Genomic DNA, 22,806 nt, shown 5'->3' on the forward strand with positions numbered 1-22,806 from the left:
AATGATATCCTTCTCTTAGAAGAGCAGCTGACTTAACTTCCCAAAGTTTGCAAACTAGATGGAACAACGTTTGCTTAAGCCTCTTTCAGAAAGGATCACAATTCCCACCAACCTACTTCAGTATTTACTATGTCTAGCATTAGACAGTGAAAAAGTAATCAAAAAGAAGTGCTGGTCTGCACTCCTATTGAGTTAATTCCTTCACTAATACCACTGATAGATCTGTGGTTTGTGCTCAAGGCAGGATCCAGAGAGAAGAAAGCAGAAGTAACTGACAGAGCAGAAACCAGAAAGTCTCTGACAGCTGCCAGGGTGCCTGTCTAACCATCAGGCAAACTGGTATTGACGACTGCCTTCTGCTGCTAAGGAGCCTGATGTGGCTAACTGTACAGGCCTCATTTGGGCTGAAAGTACTGGTACAGGAAGTATTGGACCTGCTGAAAACTGCCATTGGAAAGGATATCAAGATCTGGAGCATGAACTCTGTTGATTCCATTATTCTAGACTGTGACAAAACTGATGTTTTTAGACCATATGGTACAAAAAAGTTGAGCGCTCTTTGAAGGAAAGCCACTTTAACTGTGAAGAACTTTTGAATTGTATCTTCCCATAACTTCATAACTGTTGGGGAGCAAATGTTTGCAGAAGCATTTCTAGTAGGACAAAATTACTGTGGCTAGCACCAGGATAGCCAACAAAGGCCAAATTTATATATTGCTCCACAAGCTACACTTCTACTCTGGATTTGCTTTCATAGTTTGACTGAAGAGTGCAGACTAGGTGCAACATGCTCCTCTTCTGAGCAGAAAACACATCTTCTGAACTTGGAAATAACTGCCTGGTAGAAGGGGTAGGTTTTGAAATCTGAAAATCAAGTCCTATCAGCTACTTAATAACTAGGTTAGGTTCTGAAAGTCACAAAGGAAGCATCTCAAGAACATAAATGCAACTCTCTCAAAATACTTTATCGTTCAACAACCTGCTGCCTGCCAACTGTGGAAAAATGACAATTGGTATTTACAGTAATTAACAAGGGATAGCTGGACATTGCTGGGAGCACTGCCCAGGGGTGCAGGTTGGGATAGGTGTGGCATTTGTACCCTCAGCTGGATGGCTGAGGCCACTGAGCACTCCAACAGGAACTGCAAAGCAGTGGCATCCAGCTGGACTACAAGGAGTATACACATACCAGAGTGGATGTGTACACCTCAACTCCCAAAGAGAAGATTTAGTTCACATCAACTAAGAGATTAACTAATGGAAGGAGCTTCCTTAGTCAGAGCAAGGACTGAGCAACCGGGGTGGTTGAGGTCACTTGGTTTGTTCAGCCTAGAGAAGAAACTGAGGGGAGACCTCACTGCAGCCTTCAACACCCTCACGAGGGGCAGGGCAGGGAAAGGCACTGATCTCTTCACTCTTGAGACCAGTGACAGTAGGCATGGGGACAGCCTGAAGTTGTGTCAGGGGAGGTTTAGGTTGGATAGCAAGAAAAGGTTCTTCACCCAGAGGGTGGCTGGGCACTGGAACAGGCTGCCCAGGGCAGTGGTCATAGCACCAAGCCTGACAGAGTTCAGGAAGTGTTTTAACAACATTCAGGCACATGATGTGATTCTTGGGGTGTCCTGTGCAGGGCCAGGAGCTGGACTCAATGATTCCTGAAGGTCCCCTGCTATTCAAGGTACTCTGTCATTCTATGCAAAACCTGAATGTTTCCTGAAGTTCACGTGCTTTTCATGACTACAAAAAATAGCATTTTCTGAGCTGTCTTGCAGCAGTACTTGCTATGTTGTGACTGTCAAGCACACGGCCAAATCCTTCTTTTAGCTACCTAATGCCGTGCAGTAAGAAAGAGTGAGGATCAAATTTATGAGCCTAACAGATTAGGTACTCAAGGCAGCAGATCAAAAAGAAGCTTACCTATCCTCCAGCTGATGTGAAAAGGAAAAAAAGATACTTGAAACCAGACGAGCTGGAAGGCCCACATGATGATGTTGAAAGCAAAGTTAAGAGGCCCATCCTCAAATTTTATCACCACAAAAAATTCCCAACAGTTTTCACAATTTCAGCATTTATCACAGCTGCGAATTTCCATACTAGGACATAGCAATGAAGTGTCCTTTACAGTGGAAGACTGCACCCATGTTATACAGAGGGGTTATGGATATACAAATTGTTTGTATTCATGTTAGAAGTATGTGGTGACCTGGATAAGACTTCATATGCCATGGATCGGAAACCATGACATCTGAAGAACAGATGCTGCATTTTTCTTCTCTGTGATAGTTCCAAGGAATGAGATATCACTGTCTACTGCAAGACTTAGGAGTGAGGTTATGTTGTCCATCTTCCACTCACATTGCTGTAATAAGATAAGGGAATGAAGTGTGGCTGGACAGAGACATTCTTTTAGACTGGTGGGTGCTGAGAACATTTCCAACTCTGTGCTGTGAGTGGGAGGAATGCATGCTACACCTTTCCCCTTCTGCTTGCACAAATGATGCAAACAGCTTCTGCTCCACATTTTGAAAAACAAAGAATAAGAAGTGTTAGCTATGGAGGAAGACCTATATTATAGGCAAAATCAAAAGAATGGTAAGGGAATGGCCTCTTAAAAAAATTATAATAAAAATTCCAATTGCAGTTACACAAAGCGAATCCTACTTAATGACTCTTGGGCTATGTCTTTCAACATCAAGTAGGACCTGGGAGGGACACAAACCCTGAAACAGCACATAAATTCCACAGCACATAAATCAGTACAATTCATGCAGACTCAAATGTAGAGGGTGGGTTTAGCTGAGAAAAAACAGAAGGAATTCTCTGATACTTGGACTGCAGGACATATCACACATGAATAAGAAGCAGCTTGGCTTTTCCTCCCTCCTATCCACAGTGTGTTTTCACCTGATCCCAAATTTTCTTTGCTCTGTCTCCATTCAGAGATGTGCCCATATAAAATGTTTGCAAGATGATTTACAGTGAAGAGGATGAACAGGAGAGTTTATTTCCTCTAATTTTGAAGTGTTCACAGTTTAGGAATTAGAGTAAAATATTTCAACAGTAACCACAACAGAAGTTAAATATCAACAGCTAAAAATCTCTAAACCCACAGGCCCCCATACACTGTATTTTAACCTATTAAAAATACACAAGTAATTTATGAACTACTAATATAGATTTTAACAAACCCTGGGAAGCTAAGGAAGTTCAAAAGGACTGGGAAACAGCCAATGCTTTATCAGTAGTTTAAAAAGTTAATAAAACAATTATATAAAATGAATGATGTGGTTTCAAAAATAAATGTTTGATTGATATGTGTATGCTGATACTAGAAATATTAGAGATTTCAAAAATTTCTTGGCATTTTACAAAATATTAGTCCTAAACAAGTAAAGAAAAAAAAATTGTGAAAAAAATAAAAAAATCCTTATCCCATGAAGATTCTGCATAGCTACTTTGTTCAACACCAGACAGTATTTCTAACAATGATCTCTAAGAAAAATGCTTGAAAAAAAATTGCAGATGACACAAAAATTGATGTAACTATAGATAATGATAAAGGAAAAGTCAGTTCTGTAAAATCACTGAGAGCAGGTGACAAAATGGGTTTTGCCTGAACAATGTGTTGCAATAGAGATAAGTGTAAGGTCAAACACTGAGGAATCAGGAATGTAAATCACAGTGGTAGGAAAGCAGTAAATCGAAAAGATTATAACCAGCTTCAGAATAAAGCAACTGGAAAGTGGATGATGGTATGAGGCAAAGGTTAAGAGTACAAGCAGAGCTGCTGGCTGGATGAAGAGGATAAAATCAAGGAATCAGTTAGAAGAAGAATCACATTAGAAGAACATTGCTGTCTCCATACTGAAGATACAGGGAAATACATAGAAAAAAGCTTAAGAAATAATTCAAAATCTGTTTTATCTTGTGAGACCCAGAAAAAAAAAAAGGCACTTTTCCTTCAGGAGAGAATGTCTATTGTACATTTGATAGTAACCAACTATATGGTGCAGATAACCCTTTAAAACAATGTAGAGAAGGGAAAAGTCAAAGCAGCTGGATGTCAAATGTAATCAAATTCAGGTCAGGAGTAAGACATATTACAGCTTCAAAGCAATTTAGTACTAGAATTTTCACTATATATCTTGTAAAATGTGAATTTTGAGAATTCCAAGAATAGGTGTTTTGCTTTAGAAGACTGACCGCACTAAAACTAAGCTGTAAAAACTTACATTGAAAGCAACAGGGCATGCACAGAGCCTGGAACACATCAGGCACCAGCCTCACATCAGCACTGGGACAAGGCTACACAGCCCCTGCTGCTGCTGGTGCCACAGCTCACTCAGACCAGCTCAGTCACTCTCTATGTTTCTAAACTGCAGGAGAGGAATGGCGGCACAGTGGGAACCACTATGAGAGGCTGCTGAGAGAAGATGGGGAAACTGGGAAAGTAACAGCTGGGCAGCAAAAAGCTCAGAACCACCACAGAAAGGCCACCAACCCCCAAATCCCACTGAACCATCTGCAGTACTGCCCTGCTTAGGCAAGCACTTTGTCTGTGACAGGGAGTAAGACCATAGCACAAGAGAACCATAGAAACAGGAATAGATATGAACTGCATTTTACAAGGTAAATATGGAATATAACATGTAAATGCCCTAGAAAATAATGCAAAGAATAAAACAATTTGGGACTTTGTGTCCTAGAATGATGAATTCTCAACACTGTAAAAAAGTGACTTGGTTGTTCTGCACACATCTCAAGGTTGCTAGATCTCCTTCTAATAAATTAGAGCCTGGGCTTTTACATTGTACCATTTGGGACAAGCTGGTTATTTTTAGCACAATAATCTGCATCACATGTATTCCACAATAATACTTTTTAAACTACTCAAAGTGAAAGCTAGTATTATTCATCACTTGATTTCTTAAAACTTACATAATCAAAACAAGTCCTGTGGTTGGTGGTGGTTTTTCTCCCTAGGTTTCTTTTTTTTTTGATTTAATTTCATTTCCTTAAAATCATTAAAGATTGTTCCACTGTATTGGAAAACTCAATGAATCATAATCACCTCAATTGCATCGTCGTACATTTTCCTTGCCTCCGTGTCCGTCTTGTCTGACATAAGCCAAGCTTTCAATAAATATTCATAAAAACTGTCTCCCAGCCCGCCCACGGATGTGTGATCTGTAGAAGGGAAAGAGGGAAGAAAACAACAAAAAAAAAGGTTGAAGTTGTTACGCAATAGCACCTTAGATTTATTCAAAACATAAACTTGTGTTTTTAAGGCCTACTGCTGCAGAATTATAAACATTTTTAGCCTGTTTAGAAAGCTGCACTGCGCTCCTTCCCCTCCAAACTTACATCACAGGCATAGAACCTTCTGTATGTGTTCCCTATCTGCCATTCTGCACAGGCTATCCCTCATATCAAAAATGTACTTTAACCTCTGTTTTTACTTCATTCCAAAGAATCTAATTGTTTTGCTGCCAGGGTTTGGGGGTTTTAGTTTTTGGGTTTTTAAGGTATATGTGAAAACAGCATGTAGAAAACCTCCTAAGACCTCTGTATCCAGGATGTAACCAGGTCATGTGGCTGGCTACAAACTGTCATTCATTAACTACACAGAATCCAATATTTCCAGCAGATTTTTATTTCTTACAGGGTAGTTACTCAGCAGACTAATGAATTCCCTAAATGAAATGTTCTTACTGAAATTATTTTTCAAAGGCAAGCAAGGTGCCTTTGCAGTGTACAGCACAAGCCCTACTCTGTTCCACTGTGCCTGAGAAGCTGTGCCACAGGGTAAGAGTGTTTCACTATTAGAATCCACCAGCACATAAACTGAACCTCCTAACACACAGATTTCTTCTTTGTCCCCTTTTTGATTTTATTTTATTTGTTCCCTTGCAGAGGTTGCCTTTCACAAATAGTGTCACTGCTATTCTGTGCTGATAGACCACTTGAGAATTATCTGTATTTCTCTTTGGCTGAACTATCATACTTCCCCACAAAAAGCCTACTGATGGTCTGGCAGCCTTGCAGCTCCTGCTCCAACCAGGGTAAGCACTCACTCAGTACACTCTTCATTCAAAAAGCAGCACTCTGTGAGATTTAATAAGTGACTCCAACCAGAATACACAAAACCTTCTCTTTCCTAATGTTACAGCTCTCAGAACAGCAGCACCAGAACAGCCTTAGACTCCTGAAGCTAGGCAAGGGAAATGTTTAACACCAACATTGTCACAATGCCAGAAATTCACTGCCCTAAACATGGCTGGTTGAGTCATGCAAGTACCCTTTCACTGGGTGAAGAAAAGATATGACACTTCCTTTTACAAAATACCTCATAAAGTGGTATTATTCACAGTTTTTCTGGGATAAAGGTGCAAAAGAGAGGTTGAGCTCTCCTTCTGTTCTTTTTTCCTCCAAGCACCACCCTACCACAGCATGTCTGCTTGTCTCTGAAGATGTGAGTAGGAGGTTAGAGCTGGTAGATGCTGCTATCCTAACTCTTCTAGCTGCCTCTTGGCTCCTCTGCTACTTAAAAATGGATTTCTAAACAAAGGAAGGAGCAAGTAGAGAGTCTGTAGCTTTCCCATTTCGTTTCAAGTTGTGAATTTGAAGCAAATTACTTCATGCCCTTCTTTTGTACCTCAGACTTTTCCGGACTGCCTTTTCACACCCAGTTACTCAGTGATTATGAGTTTTCATAAGCTTTCTCACCCTGAGCTATAAGAGGACATTCAGGTCATGAGTCACTTTCTTACACAAACACAAGGGCTAGAAATCATTCTTTCGATTTACAGTTACATTCTTAAGCAGACACAAGAAACAAGGGTCTGTGGTTTTCAGGAAAAAAATTTTAAAAATCCAAACTATCCCAAGACTTCAAAGCTACAATTCATGCCAGCATCGCTCAGGGACTGACTTCACAAGAGACAGTTTAAAACTACTTCTGTTAAGCTGCTGCCTTGTCCCCAGCTGAGCTCTGTCATTTGAGTAAAGGATGATCCTCAGCCAGATTTCCTTGACAGATGCACTCAGGTCCCAACAAGGACAGGCTGTTGAACCCTCAGCAGTGTTCTTGTAGTTGCTCCAGCTGGGATTGGAACAGGAAAGAGCAGGAAGATGAGCAGAAAAGGTTCATTTCCTAAACAGAGAAATCCACATTCCAGGTGTCTTTCAAAAGTCAATTATCAGCAACATGTCCCATTTCATGACTACTTCTCCAGGCAGTCATTTGAGAACTGTCCTTCTCTTCTGTCAGCAGCTCTTCTCCTTCACATTCCTTCTCATCTTAGCCAAGAGTATAGGGAACACAGGCACCAGAAGCACTGGGGGACACAGAACTCACAGCCATCCCCTAGACAGCCTTTTTTTACACCTTCTTCATGCCGAGAACAGGGCTGCTCAAGCCTCTTGGATTCATATCGTCCTCCCATTCAGAAGCACACAAGTACATGGTAAGAAACTAAGGCCTTTCAAGGGCCTTCCAATTCCCAGCAGCAGCATTTGCCTTGCTCCTTTTATGCATACCTCACTGCAGCTCTGACCAGCCCAGAGTTTTCAAGGCTCCTCTCTCATCCAGCAGTGGGCTACTCCACTCCCCAGCTGATGCCTTTCACAGCTGGACCAGAGGGAAGACCTGTCAAAAAAGGCAAACGGATCCTGTTCCTTCTCTTCAGCAGCAGGAGAAGGACATATGAAATATTTCTGGTGGGAACACATGATGGTATTTCAGGGGAGCTGGCCACATCAAGATGCAGCTGTCTTTATGTCCTGTCCCCTCCCCATTGACAAAAATAGCCAAAAGGGGATGGAAGTGAAAAGGAGGCCAGTGCAGCAGCTGAACTGAGGTTTAAACACAGTGAGTTTTCCAGCTTCTGCAGCTGCATTAACTGCACTCTGGCAAGGTCTTCTTCAGCTTTTCTGCTAGTGTCTGCTAAAGCAGAATTTGCTGCATTTTATAAGAACTATAAGTAGAAATTACTTAAAACACAGTTTGCGACAGATTGTGGGTATTTGACAATTTGGTCTCACCTAAAGCAGAAATGCTAAAGAAATATTTTTCAAGATGCCTTAGGAAACATATAAGTGGTGAAGACTGCAGAACTCGGTCATCGCATATCATTCTCTCCTAAAAGCAAACCTTCCTATCCAAACTTATCAGAAGGTCCATGGTGGTTATCACTTTGTCCTGCTCTTTGAGCTATAGCTCAGATGGCTTCAAAGATTTAAGTCAGCTTAACTCAGAATGTTTTGCTCATAAAAATGTTTTCCACATAAAATTTACTGACGCTTTCACACTGGTCCTAGCCTTCAGTGTCAATCCAGAGTACTAAAGAGGAATAATTTGTGATTTGAATAACTGAGCTTACAAAAGCATCTTGACACTGGGTACTCCTCAGTGAACAACTGAGAAGACAAGCATTAAGTACAAGCATTTTGAACATTTTAAAATGGATTTGCTCTTTCACAAATTTGATCTACAAGAATCATTTAATTAGCTCTTTGTCATGAAAAGGTTTTTATTTTGAGCTGTTTTCCAGTGAAATCCTGGAGTAGAATTCATTCTAGATTAAGACAAATATAGCAAAAAGAACAGAAGTTCTTGATAGCACAACAAATGTGGCTGAAGCCACATGTTTTGTTCAATGTATATATTTCTAGAACACTCATTCCTTCAAATCAAGACAAATTTGGGTAATTTCTTCATTCTGCATTTTTTCAAATGTAGGCCCAGATGACTGGGCAAACATAAAAGGATTCCAGTCAAGAATTGCTTTGGAATTCTTTTCAAACTCAAAGACACAGTAACTGCAGTTGGAAAGAATACCTTCAACTTTTGCAACCAAAAGCAATTACAAGAAACCCTGTATTTTTTCTGGTTTGTCACACTTGAAAGCATATTGTGTGCAAACCTGTGCAGTTAGTCTGTTTGTAAGGATTCTTCTTCCCAAAAAGAGACAAATAAAACCTTAATAGAAAGACAATGGTGTTCCAAGTTCACAGCAATATTTCTGCTCAGCTACTACAAAGGGTCTTCATCCTGTTAAATATTGGCATTTTTCTTCTTAATAAACAGCACTCAACTGTAAACAAAAAACCCTCAACGAACAACAAACCAATCAATCTCAAAGCAATACTTTAATGAGTTTTTAAGGAATTGATAAAATTTCTGTGCTTAGTAACATATTGTGTCTCAGCTAATATGCCAAAAACCAGATCTACCTCTTTCCCATAGACTGAGACGAGGACCTTCTTTTAAAACCTCACACCATCATTATCTAATATTCCAAAGATAGTTTCATTCCAAATGATCTTATTGGTATCAGCAACCCATGAGGTCACTGCTGACACAGTCTCCCAGACAAGAAGCAGAACAGCACTAAACCACAGCACAGGCAGGAGGTCAGACAGGGCACACAGTCTCGCTGAAATGCCACTGGATCTCAGCCCCAGAGAGGAGGGAGGGTCTGCAGAGCTCGAGTGATTTGTTCTCTATAAATGAAACTGTTTCTTTACAAATCTGGGGAAACAAACAGTTTTTTACTGCAAACAGCTCTTCAAGGCATAGGCAACAAGGCTCCCCCTTTTCAGCGACAGGTGAGGCACTGAGACTGGTCTGTCTGCTTTCTCATCAGGACTAATTTTTGAGGACGGTTGTAGATACCAGGGATGCTATGCATTCCCATAGCTCATCCTCATTTGTCACACCCAGACCTACCTAATATCTGTAAATAACTTCCTCCACAGCAAGCCAATTTCCACATGAATGGCACTAGTTCCCAAGAACATGGTTATGGCCACAGACTGCAAGTTACCAACATGTGCCACTTTGTTTTGTTTACAGGGAAAGTTCGGTTCAGTGAGCATGTTTCCCACAACAACTGACAGCCCTCTAAAGATAACTTTAATAATGAAGCCTGTTCTAATGAAGGTCTACCTGCTCTCTAGAGCAAACTGAAGATGTGCAAATTATTTTTAAGCAGATGGCTTTAAGTAGTTAAAGCAGCTTAATGAGGCAAATAAAAAACAGTTCATGATTTGCTAAACCCTCTCTGCTTTGTGCCTTAATTGTTCAATTGTCATTTCTTGGCAAGGAGCAAGAATAAATAAAGAAGCCAGGCATTGTATTAAAGGCAGCACCTCATGCCAGAACTGATGCTGCAGTCCCAACACCTGAGGGCGAGGCTTCCTGCTAGCCAGGAGCAGAGGGGAGCGAGCCTCTGCCCTTCCCTGACCCCAGGGCAGAAAGTCTCTGCATGGCTTACTGCACACAGGATAAAAAAGATGAAATACAATACTGAGCAGAGGTATGTTTAGCATGCACAGGCTGCCCTGCTGGAAAGCAAGACAGTGAGATAACATTGGAGCAGTGCAGAAGCACAAACAGGTGGAGATCAGGATCAACTATGCCCACAGTATTTTTAATTCACAAATTTTAACTACAACACTGATTCAATATTTTAAACTAGAGACAGAGAGAGAACAAGCAAGCAAAAAATTACTAATTTGGCTATTTGTAAACTGAAATCTCGGAACTGTAATTGTCACTTTGGACTTTAAAATAAAGCAAAACTCACTAAAACCTGTGCTATTCTCACTAGACTGGAAATGCCAAGATAAACAAACCACTGATTAATTTCAACCAAGAGCAGTAGTACAGAATTATTTTGCAACAAAAGAAGAAAGCAATAAAAAGGAGGCTGATCTTCCTCAAGGATCACAAATTGACAAAGCGTTATTGTAATATGTCAGAGAAGGAGTTCAAGAGTGGAGAAGTTAAATGACCAGGAGGGGGTAGCTAATATTGACTTTCATTAAGAAACCCACATACCCATCACCGTAAGTTGTTCTGGCCTGCACCAACCAGCCTTACACTGCAGGAGCCCTCTTTCTCTGTGCAGAAAACTTCCAAAGAATTGTTTTCCTGTTTGTCTTTAGGCTGGCTCTGATTAAATTTCAGTTCAATCTTTACTTCATGTAGTTGGTCTTACTTCTCCTCAGCAGCTCTAAATAGGTGCAAGCTCCCCTTTTAATCCTTTAATCCAGAAAGCTGAGGCCCTGGAAATTGCAGCTGCTGCAATTCACAGCAGAAATTCAACCTAAGGATGTCATAAGCCATAGTGGTTGGCTTAAAAGTGCAAACACTTGTAAATTAACTGCAGGAAAGGCAGCCCTGGTAAAAGGAGGTGGAGGTGCAATTTTAAGTCAAATATAAACTATGTATCATTAAGGAACACATTACCAGCATGAGAATTTTTCTGAAAACATTCAGGGTCTCATATAACAGAACCACTTTTGGAGAATTTAAGTTAAGCATTTATCAGTTGGGAGGTAGCTGAAGAGACACTGCTTCCCATTCTACAGTCTGGTGCCACAAGAGAATCCAGAAACATGAAACACCTCACTCAGCTCCTCCCAACCTGGGGGTGCGTGAGCATGCCTGCTCAGCACTCACAGCTCTGGAGAATGGAGCAGCTGAACTCTAAATACTCCAGATGGAGAACCTAGATGTGAATATTTTAACAAGACTTGGGAAAATATGGATGGTTCTTGAGTTCCTTAACTGTACTCTTTGAAAAAACAGACTTTAATCTGAGTAGAATCACGTTCCATTTCTAGTATCATTTAGAGATGACTAAAGCATTTTTGTCAAAGTTGTTTAAAGAAACCCCAAGAGAACAGCTTGAGGCAAACAGAATATTCCAGTTGGAAGAACTAGTCTGGCAGCTACAAGAAAGTGAAAACACAATCATTTAATGGAAAGTATTAAGCAATCTTAATTATAAGTGCTACCAGTTTCTCATATAATAAAATTAAGCAAAATTACTTTCTAGATCTGTAGGGACTATCAAACTACAGATTAAAAACAGTTAAACTTGCACAATTCGAGTGAGTCCAAAGACAATAGAAATACTTTGAAACAGACCAGCAAGCATAACAACCCAACTAATACACATATTTAGGTAACTAATGTTCTTAGAATCAAAACATTTCTTCAGACTGAATGTAATGTCAAAGGAATATCCTAATTTAGTATCTTACAACAGACTGTACTTTCACTCTCAGGAATTCACAGCTGGAACAAATGTTTTGTTTTGTTTTTTGTATTCAAACTTTCCTGAAACATCAAAACATTCCAGCTATTATTTATAATTCTGGAAAGATGTAGGTCATCTCTCAGAAGACATATTCAAGAATTAAACATCAATCAACTAAAAAAATCAAGTCCACATGCTAAAATTAGAAACACATTAAATCCTTATATCAGTGTGTTTACTGAGAAGTTTACTCAGAAGCCTTTTATCACCTGAAGTTGTCTTTTCAAGGTTATTACACTCACCCACAGAGCCACCCAAATGAAGCACACCTGCCTCTCAGCCAAGTTTGGAGTCACTGTAAATCCCAACTGTGTTGGCAGCTTTAACAAAGCCTCTGGGATTTGCAGTGGATTGGTGGGAAGTCACGTGCCTGCCTGTCTCTGATAACTTTTCTTTACTTGTCAAGGTGGCTGTGAAAGAGCTAAAAGGGATAGCATCACCTGCTGCAAGTATGCACCCAAAACCCAAATAGTCCCTTTTAAATAAGAGTTCATATATAGGAGGATTGACAAGTTCTTAAGGTTGTTACACCCTTTAGTTTATTCACCTTAATCTTCCTTGAATATCTTGATTCTCCTCTTGAAGATTATAAACAAGATCATGGGAGAGGGAAACCTTTACTAGATTAAATCTAGTCCAACATTCATCTGTACCAAATGAGCTGGCAAAACCACTGTCAAAAACTTCACCCTTCAACTTCAAGCTGTATCAAGACATGGCAGTTTATATATTTACATATATATATATATATATATATATATATTTATATCTCCTACATGGAAGCTGACAGTCAAAAGTGATTCTGAGGAGCAAGGAAAGACACTCCCTGTTTTTGATGTACTTTTGGATTATACCACATGCGATAATGCGATATAAATCCAGGCTACTCTGTTTCCTTCTCCTAAACTTCAATCTATGTAGCTCTTATTCTTCTTCTCATGACAGATGCTTGAAATGGTGCACACAGCTGCCTGACATTTTGATCACTCTGTAGGTGCTGGGAAATTGTGCTGATTTTAAGACTTGTTCAGTCCATGCTCTGTGACTGACACTGAGCTATCATAGCATACGTGGACTGCATTCATCACCACTCCTCTCTTACTTGTCTGTATATTTCATATGGGACCATATCACACAGATCTTCAAGTTGAGACAGTATTTTAGGTTGCTGCTACAAGGACAGTCCAACTCCCAGTGAAACTTCAGGATTAAAAGAAGCCATTGGTCAGATACATTCAATGTTCACAGAACAGAACTAGAGACCCTCTCTTCTCAATGTCACCAAACTGGAAATGTTTCTCTCGTGACCACCAGCAGCTATATCTCCACATAGAACTCAGAATATGAAGTCTCAATACTGAAGACATAATAAAAAAAAACAGATGTCAGATATGACAACAGATGTGTCTCTGAATTTACCAATCATCTAGAGAGCATCAACAGAAACACTAGGACCTCCAACACATTAGAGAGAAGGAATAAAATAAAACCAAGAAAGTTTAGTAAGACTGTAACAAGTCTGTAAGTGGACTTTGATAGCCTTTCCTTTCGTAAGAAACTAATTAGTCAAGAATGGTTCAAAAATGCAGTTTTAGGCATAACATTATCACAGAAATAATGAGATTCCACAGGCAATCAAACTCTAAAAACTCACAGAGGTGTCAAAGGATAACTTTATACTCCTCAATGATTTCAATTTAATGTCTTCAAAGCCATCAGTTTAAGCTCTCAAAAACATCAGGCAGTACCCTAAACATGCCAGACTTCATTAATACAGATGAACTTACTGAATTCACAGTAAATTACAAAGATGAGAAAGACAAGTGGAAAAGCTGCTGTGGGACAAATCACAAATTCTAGATATTGATGCACTCCCCATCAAGATTATGCTCTGAAAGTCTAGCTTGATGGTACAACAAAATGAAACATTAATCTCTTTGCCTAGCAATGTATGCAAGCATTCTCATAACCCAAAGTTACACCATATCCAAATCCTCTCTTTAGGAATTATTTATAGACACTCCTTTCCAAATGCATAATTCATATACATGTTTAACCTTCCAATAACACTAGAATCTTTAACACACTAAACAAAGCTTTTATTTGTTCACCTTTTCCAGCACCTTGCTCAGCAGACCAGCAGAGCATCTTAACCTTGTAGTCTTATAAAAGCACATTCCCTGTAATGCACAGTTCTGTTGTATTTCATTAAAATAAAGTTTTAACAGATTATCTTGCTCTTGACTTCTACAAATTTGAATGCAGCTTTTTCCTGGAACACAGCTAATTACATTTGTACAAGGTTGTAAAGCAAAAGTGCAAGGGGAATTCCCCTGCAGAGATTACACAGATTATCTTCTATTCAAAACACACGCATGTTCCAAAGGACAGAACAACACAAAATAAATTGGAGAGTAAAATTAAGGACACCTGTCAAGATAGCAAAAGAAATTAAACTGCAAAGAACCACCCCCACCTCCTCATATGCAACAGCATGCCTACTACTGGAAGTCTAGAAATACTGCGGTAATTTTATATTTGTTCATAATGTAATAAACTGAAAGCAGATTTCAAATAGCAAAACCTCCATAAATAAATGCTTACACAAATGTCCAAACTATCCAACAGATCACATATCTCCAGTTCTATAAATGATGTTCCAAACACAAATTAAAAAAGAAATTTACTTGCTAAATCAAATAAATGTGCAAAAATGCAGTCAGGTTGGGAACTACTCCACATGTACTTTTATAATATGCAATTATTTTACTTCTGTACCATTTCTATTTAAGAGAGAGAAAATCTTTTCCTTAAACTGAAGGGGAAAAATAATCATCTGCAACTTAAAGTATTAGAAATTATTATTCACAAGTCCAAATAGAAAGTAGTTATCTGATGAGTTCTGGAAAATACTTTGGAATATACAAGGTTGACTTGACCCAATTCCTTTTGCTTCCTTTTAGCTTATGGATGTTTTGCCAGAACTTTACCTTACATTTCATAATTTTATTTTTCCTGACTCATGGCATTGCTATTTTCTTTAAAGAAGGTACAGGTATTAATAGACATAATTAAGATACTCCTTGTGCTATGCAAGGCATGTAGTAAATAGGTAAGGGTACTAGAGAGAATGTATATCTTCACAGTTAAAGGAGATTATGAGCAGCTTCAGCTGGAAAAGACGTGTTTTCCACAACTAGCATCTTTGCACTATCTCTAACCACACCATCAACCTGTTAATTTATGCTACAATTACATTTTTATCTGAAATATTTATCTGCAGTATTTCTTTAATCTTTTCAAAGACTACTTCATTCTTCAGTATTATTCACTTCACCTTGCCATCTGCAAGGGTTTTCATCTCCCAGAGGCAGGTGTAAAGACTGAAAGAGCTTCTGCTTAATTTTAAAAATGAAAGGCCTGATAACTGATAAATAAATCAGGATCTGGATTTCTATCTCTGTAGCACCCTTGAAAGTTTGCATTTTAGAGAGCCACTCTCCCTATGGATCAGACAGAGCTCACACTGACAGGGCAATACCCTTCAGCTGACAGGCTGATTTTTCTCAGTGTTTGCATTCTCACAAGGGGATGCACAGAGTGTGACAGCACCTTCTTCATCAAAAAGAGGTCTGCAGATCATAGGGGCTGGGAGAGCTGGGTGGCAGAGCTCAGAGGCTGATGGTAGGTCCCAGGGCCCTAGGTTTACGTGCCAGCAACTGAAATCACCTCTGTGTGTTTGTTTTTCCCAGTGAATTTAATCCTGAGTGCATGTGTAGTTCATTAGCAAGCTCCCAGCTGGACAGCAGGAGACAGGAGACCTCTGCATCTGCACAGGTCCAGGGTGCGAGCACTGGTATTGGACTGAGAGCCTCTACTAATATTTGAAGGGCCCATGAGCATGAGGATACTTGTGAAGGGTGCAAGCCCATGCATCTATTTGACAGTGAACATAAGGAGGAGGATCAAAACTTGGCTATCTGTGGGTGTGTTGCAGGTGAGTTGTGGCAGGACTACACAGGGGTGCTCCCAAGGCAGGGCTGTTGGTGGCTGTCTGTGTGGGCAGCTGCATCAGTGTCCTCTTAATGCACCTCTGGAATATGTCCTGACTGCAAATGGGAACTTCAGCAGTCACATCCATCAGACAGGGATGGAGACACTTGGACCTGGCTGGCCTTCAAGTGCTGGGAAGGAGGAATCCCCAGGTCTTGGAGTCTGCTAAATACAGTGGTTTCTTTATCAACTTTAACCATGTTATATACATTATCATCAAATTTATTTTCACTGTTCCTTTAAATTCTGAAAAATAAATATAGACAGATGGTGCTGCGTATTTGATACCATATCATATCACAAATGAAAATAGATAGGATGCATCTATCATTGCTCATGGTTTGTCTATTACCTGCAAGAGTTTAAATGAAGCCTTTTGCTTAATTACTTTGCTCAGCCCAAGGGCATTAGCCTCAAACCAGCTGTACAGACAGGCATAAAAAACCTGGAATATTCACCCAGTATTTCCACTGACTTAATGACAGTAATTTAATGGTTTTTTCTAATGTTTGAAACTTGCACCATTTTAAAAGAAAGGTAAATCTAAGACAAATAAATTAAATCTACAGATGCCTCCTCCAAGTAGCATTTTAAAATTAAGACCACCTGAAGAAAATGCAATGTGCACATCCATAAAGATACTTGCTTAAGTTTATTTGAAGGTCAGTCCACAGCACAACCAACTGGGAAATAGAGGATGTAAACTTCTCCCATTCAGCCATCCAGGTTGTACCTTTTCCTACTCTGTAGTAACAGGTACAAGAAGCTGCAAGAAAGTGAGAACATCACCATAGGGCCTAAGGTAGTGTAACAGGCTAAATAACCTGTCTGAATCCTCTTATTGTCTTTAAAGGATAGCTATCACTTTGACATGGAAGACACCATTTAGATTTAGTGCATTAATACTCTGATCACTTGTGATCAATATCACACTGCCAATGAGTCCTTATAAAGATGATGACAGTGTCCCACACTGGGCTACTTGCAAGTCTGAGTACGGGGCTTGTTTTCTGTAAGGAGACACGAATAAAGCAGCAGAGAACAGACTGCAGCCTGAATGTTCATCACATCAGCATTTGGTGGTGACAAATTTGGTGTCTGCTGCTACATTCCTAATAGCAATGCTCAGCTCATGCACTCTAAATTCACATGCTAGCTTACTGTATAGCAACCTCTCAATGTGCCCACATATCACTAAGGTGAAATAAACATATAAGTTTAACACAGTATGACATTTCTGCTTATTTTCTTGCATATGGGAGCCATATTTGGCCTAAACCCCATCTTTAGTTAAACTGACAACTCTCTTAGTAACCAATCCAGGCAACGCCATAGGTAGCCCAGATGCAGGAAATGAGATTTGAAGTTAAGAGCAATTAGAGTTCCTCTTCAATAACATTATTACTTGCAAGAGATGTTGGAACCAGAAGAAATAAAGTAGTTTATTTTCAGTGTTGGAAAGCAAAAAGGAAGAATGACCAATTTACAGAAATGTGCAAACATGATGTGCATGCCCTGACTTTGCAATAACATGCAGATTTGGCTTTTCTTTTGTTGTTGCCTTCCTAGTTGGTATTCTCATCTAACATGTTTGCAAATGCAAACTAAATTTTTTCAACATATTTTAATTTTTTAAGAAATCACTTTTCTTCAGTACCAATCAATTTTCATAATTTTGAAATCCCAGCTTTTTAATTAACTTTCTGGTGTATCTGCTTAGGAAGCTTCTCTAGAAAGCACTGTTACTGCTTTGAAAATAATCTAAATTCAAAGTTCTGATGCTTACACCAATCCAACTACTCACCATGTGTAAACCAAAAGCTAACAAAGTCAACTGAAGGTTAATGTGAGAGATTAGAAAATCCTTCCTGACAGCTATTTTCTTTTCAGTCTTACAGAAACTGAAACCCCAAAACAGAAGTATTGTAAATAACTTGTTCCTACTGGACCATCACCTTAGCCCATACGTAAAAATGGAATCTGTCAACATTCCTGTAGGCATTATAGCTCTGCCTTCTAGCAAATGCCCCAGTGAGCTGACATTCAGTGAGCTGAGCTGAAGCCATTCAAAAGATGTCTGTCATGACCCCCATGCTGCAATAATGCCTGCCCATTATAAGCTTAGCCCTAAATATTTAGCTATCATTTTCCTCCTCCTGGGTATAATGAACGCCCTTGCTGCTACACAGCATTAAGTGTCCAGTTGTATTACAAAGCATTTGTATTGGAAAGGATGGGGATTTAGCACTGACCAGTAAACCATTCACCCAGCAGTTCTTAGAATTGGGGTTTACAGCATTCAAGTGGAAAGAAATTATGGGATGAAGCAGTAGTCCCTGATCAGTCCTGCCTGCTATGGCTTCAGACCCTGGCTGCTGCTGCTTCACTGAGGCAGGCAGTAAAAAGAAGTAATCTGTCACCCTTCTTCAAGGGCTATGTCAAGTGCAATAAATGCAAATGAACATTTATATTAATTAAATTGTAATCACTTCAAAGACGTGCTTATAGATTAATGCCACACTGACAATGATTTGACTCATCTCTATAACTTGTTAAGAATCTGGAAGCAATGGTCACATCGTTCTTGATGAAATGATTATTACTAATTGACTGGTAGGTTACTTCACTGGTTATAGCTGTTCAGGCATTTGTAAGAGAAGCATTGACTGGTTTGAATGAAAGCACTTCTCTTTGTAAGCTCCAGCGGACGAACAAGTGGAAAAGATGGTCTGCACATCTCAGGGCACTGTCCCCATCATTCCCAGCAGTGAAACTGCAGAACATGCTACTTATACTAAGATCAAAAGGCCTGCACTCTGATAAATCAAACCCCAGCAGAAATGACTCATTGGACCCTGCACCCTCACATCAGAGGGATGTTGACAAAATTATAGCATATCACACACACCACTCCCCTTCTCCTAACCCAAGAAGAGCACAGACCACATTTTGAGCAAACATTTAAACAAGGCAAACCAGACACAGCAACACGGCCTAAGATCTACAGAGGCTAAGACAGAAATATTCTGAGGCACAGAAAAACCCTGTAACGACTGCTGATCCCCAAAAGGCCTGAAAGACCTTTACAAAAGCTAGCTCATCACCATTCATGAACACTGGATATGCAAAGAGGACTGGGGGGCCAAATGTTCCTTTGGTTAAACCCTACAAAATTAGGGTGTGCCTAGGGTCCTAGTGCAAACAGCTCTGAGAAAGAATCAAAATACTCTAACAAGTATTAAGGTACAAGGTACCAAGAACTTTCCACAAGGTTTTGTTTGCAAGTAGAGATGGATCCAGTTTACAGCCCTATGGGGCCACACCAAAGCCACAGAAAATGATGTTTCCCTTTTGTCCCACAATCTTGCAACAGGAATTTCCTTTAAATATTCAAGTTTACCCATCAGCTTGTTGGAACAAAATTAAACAAAACAGCAATACTTCTAGAGGGAAACTATTTTTCTTCTATTCAAATAGTGTCATTTTTTTCTTTAAAAAATAAATTAAAAGGCGAAGAAAAAATATAACTGCTGAGAAAATTTGACCTAAATTAATTCTTCCACTATATATTTTGTCTAATACTAAGAATCAACTGGTAGTAATAGCATTAATTGGTCTGACTGCTAAGTTCCCACCACCACTGATGTTATTATTACTTTGAATAAAGGTACTCACCACTAGAATAAAGGGTACAGAAATAGAAAACAAACCCACCACTAGAAATAGTTATATTGCCTCTACATGCCATAGTTCTTCAACAGAGTCTTTAGGTATGTATTTATGCAGATTTATTTTATCTATTTCACACCCCTCGTGACTTAGTTGGAATACTGCACAGGTTAACAAAAAATCTAACTAGAATTGAACCAAAAAAGTCTGAGCAGAGAAAAAATTGTTGAAAGGAAGAAAGAAAGGGAAAAAATAAAAAAGGAAAGCAACACTAGAAAGGTCAGAGTGAAGTTACTTGTATCTAGGCAAATAATGTGTTCCGAAATAATTCTCAGAAACTTATCTGCAGAAAGTACTTCGTACAAGATAAGATGTATCAAACTAAAGGTCACAGCAAAGATGAAAAGGGCAGCTTTCCCAGAAGCTGGAAAAAGAAAAGCTATGCTTTGATACCCTTTCCATTGTCTCAGTCTTTCCAGTACAAAGGTATATAACAAGCCAAATACAATGCTCTTTGAAATTACCTTCTGAGGGGAACATAAAAGCCTTGCCTGCCTGTAATACCAACCATGGGACTCAAGCCAGTAACATTGTAGGGGGCTTAGACATGAGTCCTCTAGTGAATTGGGATGTTGTGGTAAGGCATCATCCCTACTCGACTCACTCATGCATAGCAGAACACAACCTCTGCAAGGGAGAAAGAAATTCCTGCCTAAGCCCCCGCTACTCCATCCCATCTGTCCAGTGTTTCAGACCATGTGCTCCTTCACTGTAACTTCTTAAATTTTTTCAAGTAGATGCACCTAAGATTGATCTACCAGGGATACAGCCAAGACATTTTCTCATAATTCCATCCAAGTTTGTCAAAGGTAATAGAGAATTATACTATCCACAATATGAGTATTAGGTTTCCAAATGCTGTTTGTCCTAGTTTCAGCTGGGACAGCATTAATTTTTTAGAGTAGCTGGGAGAGGGCATGGCCAGACTCTAATGTTGTTCAATGCCATCTCAGGTCATTGCCAGAGGCAGGGAAAATTACCCTTCTCAGGAAAAGGGCATAATTTCTGGTCAGGGAGAAGAAACTGGCTGGAAAGAACAGGTCTTCTCTTCTATATAAACCATTTCTTTGTTTTATATGTTTTGTTATTAATATTCTCGCAGTTATTGTTCATTTTCTTATCTCACTGCTGTTTCCAGCAAATTGTTCTTATCTCAACCAGTGATCTGTTGTGCAGGAGGCAGGCAGAGGGCAAGTGAGCAGCAGAGTGGTTTTAGCAGAACTACTAAAATGGAGACTACTATCCTAAGCCATGATATTGCTGCACTGTAAAAATCCTAGAAATATTACAAGAATATCTGAATATGCACTTGGAACCTTATTTGCTAAAAAAAACCCTCAAACCCCAATCACTAAATTCCAGAAAATAAATTTGTCACTCATAATCAGCATAGAAAAATTAAAGGCTCTAAGAATTTGTATTTCTTTTTATCCTCAGAACGCAAGTCTCAGTTTGCACTCCTAAACTTGGGACTTGGGACTAAACTTGAGTCCCAAATGTATTATCTTGCAAAATCCATTTAATAGTATGTTTGAGCTCCATCAAACTTCTGCAAAGTTCCACTGTATGTTTATTTTTAGTGATGAGGAGCATCTAATTCCCAAGAGATACTAATTCTGTGCATTGTAATTCCAAGAAAGCTGGACAAGGACTTTTTACAAGGGCATGTAGTGACAGGACAAGAGGAGATGGATTCAAAGTGAAAGAGAGCAGGTTTAAATTAGATATTAGAAAGAAAGTCTTTACTGTGGGGGTGAGCTGCCCAGAGAAGTTGAGCATGCCCAATCCCTGAAAATGTCCAAGGCCAGGTTAGAGGCTTTGAGTAACATGATCCAGCAGAAGGTGCCTCTGCCCACAGCAGGGAGGTTGGAACTAGATGATCTTTACTTGCCCCTCCCAACCCAAGCCATTCCAAGATTCTATGAAACAGCCTCTAAAGAATCCTGGTGATACATCACATTAGACTGCTTTTGATAAAACCAGCACAAGCAGATTGTAAGGAATAAAAAAAAAAAATACAAAAAATTGTTTCAAAGCAAAAATACAAAACTGTATTTTGAATAAATAATACCCAAATATTTGTATTTGCATATTTTCTTATTTATGAATATGTTGTTAAACTTAAATTTATCAGAAGAATTTGTCCCATCAAACCATTTGCCCATCTCAGCTGGTGTCATGATCCACTCAAAGATATAAGATGCTTTGCAGACAATTTTGGCTTTTAAGATGGGATTATACTAGTATTTCACAATGACTGCAATGACAGCTGTATTCATCTCCCTCACATACCAGATTCCAAGTCAGAAGCAGATTCTCAGTTTGCAAGCCAGAACATGTTCTGCAGGATATTTACAGCCAACCACTGAAATCCCCAAAACCTATCAATGATGTCAAACAGGACAGAAATAGATCATCTTGCCTGTTCTTCCTAAATAGACTTGCATTTATAAGAGATAAAGACATAAAACCTTGAAGAAAAAAATTCTTTTATCACTGCCACTACCAAAGCACAAAACCACTCAACTTTTTTTGAAAGAGCCACTACAAGAAAGGAATCATGTTTGTGTCTCTCTCTTGATGTTTTATCTCTCCTCTTAACTTGTCAGCAATAATGCCTGCTTTTTCTTTTCATTCCAAAGCTTTTTTTTTTTTTTTTTACATCTATAAGGAGGTTCATCATGCCATTTCACATGCCACTAAGGAGATGAATTATGTTTGTAGATGTCAATGCCTAACACAATTTAACCACCAGAAACATGCATTAATGCACGTCACCTTACAATAATCCACTTACCAGATGGTTTGCAGAACAAAACCAGGAACAGAATCAAAATGAGGAAATACTTTCAGCCTTATTCTTTATTACTGAAGATTTTATTGACTGATAAACATAAGGACAGTCATCAGATTA

The 22,806-nt window shown here is 39.2% G+C and overlaps 1 protein-coding gene across 1 annotated transcript in view; it reads right to left on the reverse strand.

Annotated features, from left to right (window-relative positions):
• The window catches only part of MAN1A2 (mannosidase alpha class 1A member 2), a 149,814-nt gene that overhangs the window by 22,071 nt on the left and 104,937 nt on the right, over positions 1-22,806 (reverse strand). Inside the window, exon 9 of the mRNA XM_005486071.4 lies at positions 5,072-5,187. Coding sequence (XP_005486128.1) covers positions 5,072-5,187 — 116 coding nt within the window. The remainder of the gene's footprint in view (positions 1-5,071; positions 5,188-22,806) is intronic.

This window comes from Zonotrichia albicollis, chromosome 2, assembly GCF_047830755.1.
Source record: "Zonotrichia albicollis isolate bZonAlb1 chromosome 2, bZonAlb1.hap1, whole genome shotgun sequence".
In the NCBI taxonomy this organism is placed as follows: Eukaryota; Metazoa; Chordata; class Aves; order Passeriformes; family Passerellidae; genus Zonotrichia; species Zonotrichia albicollis.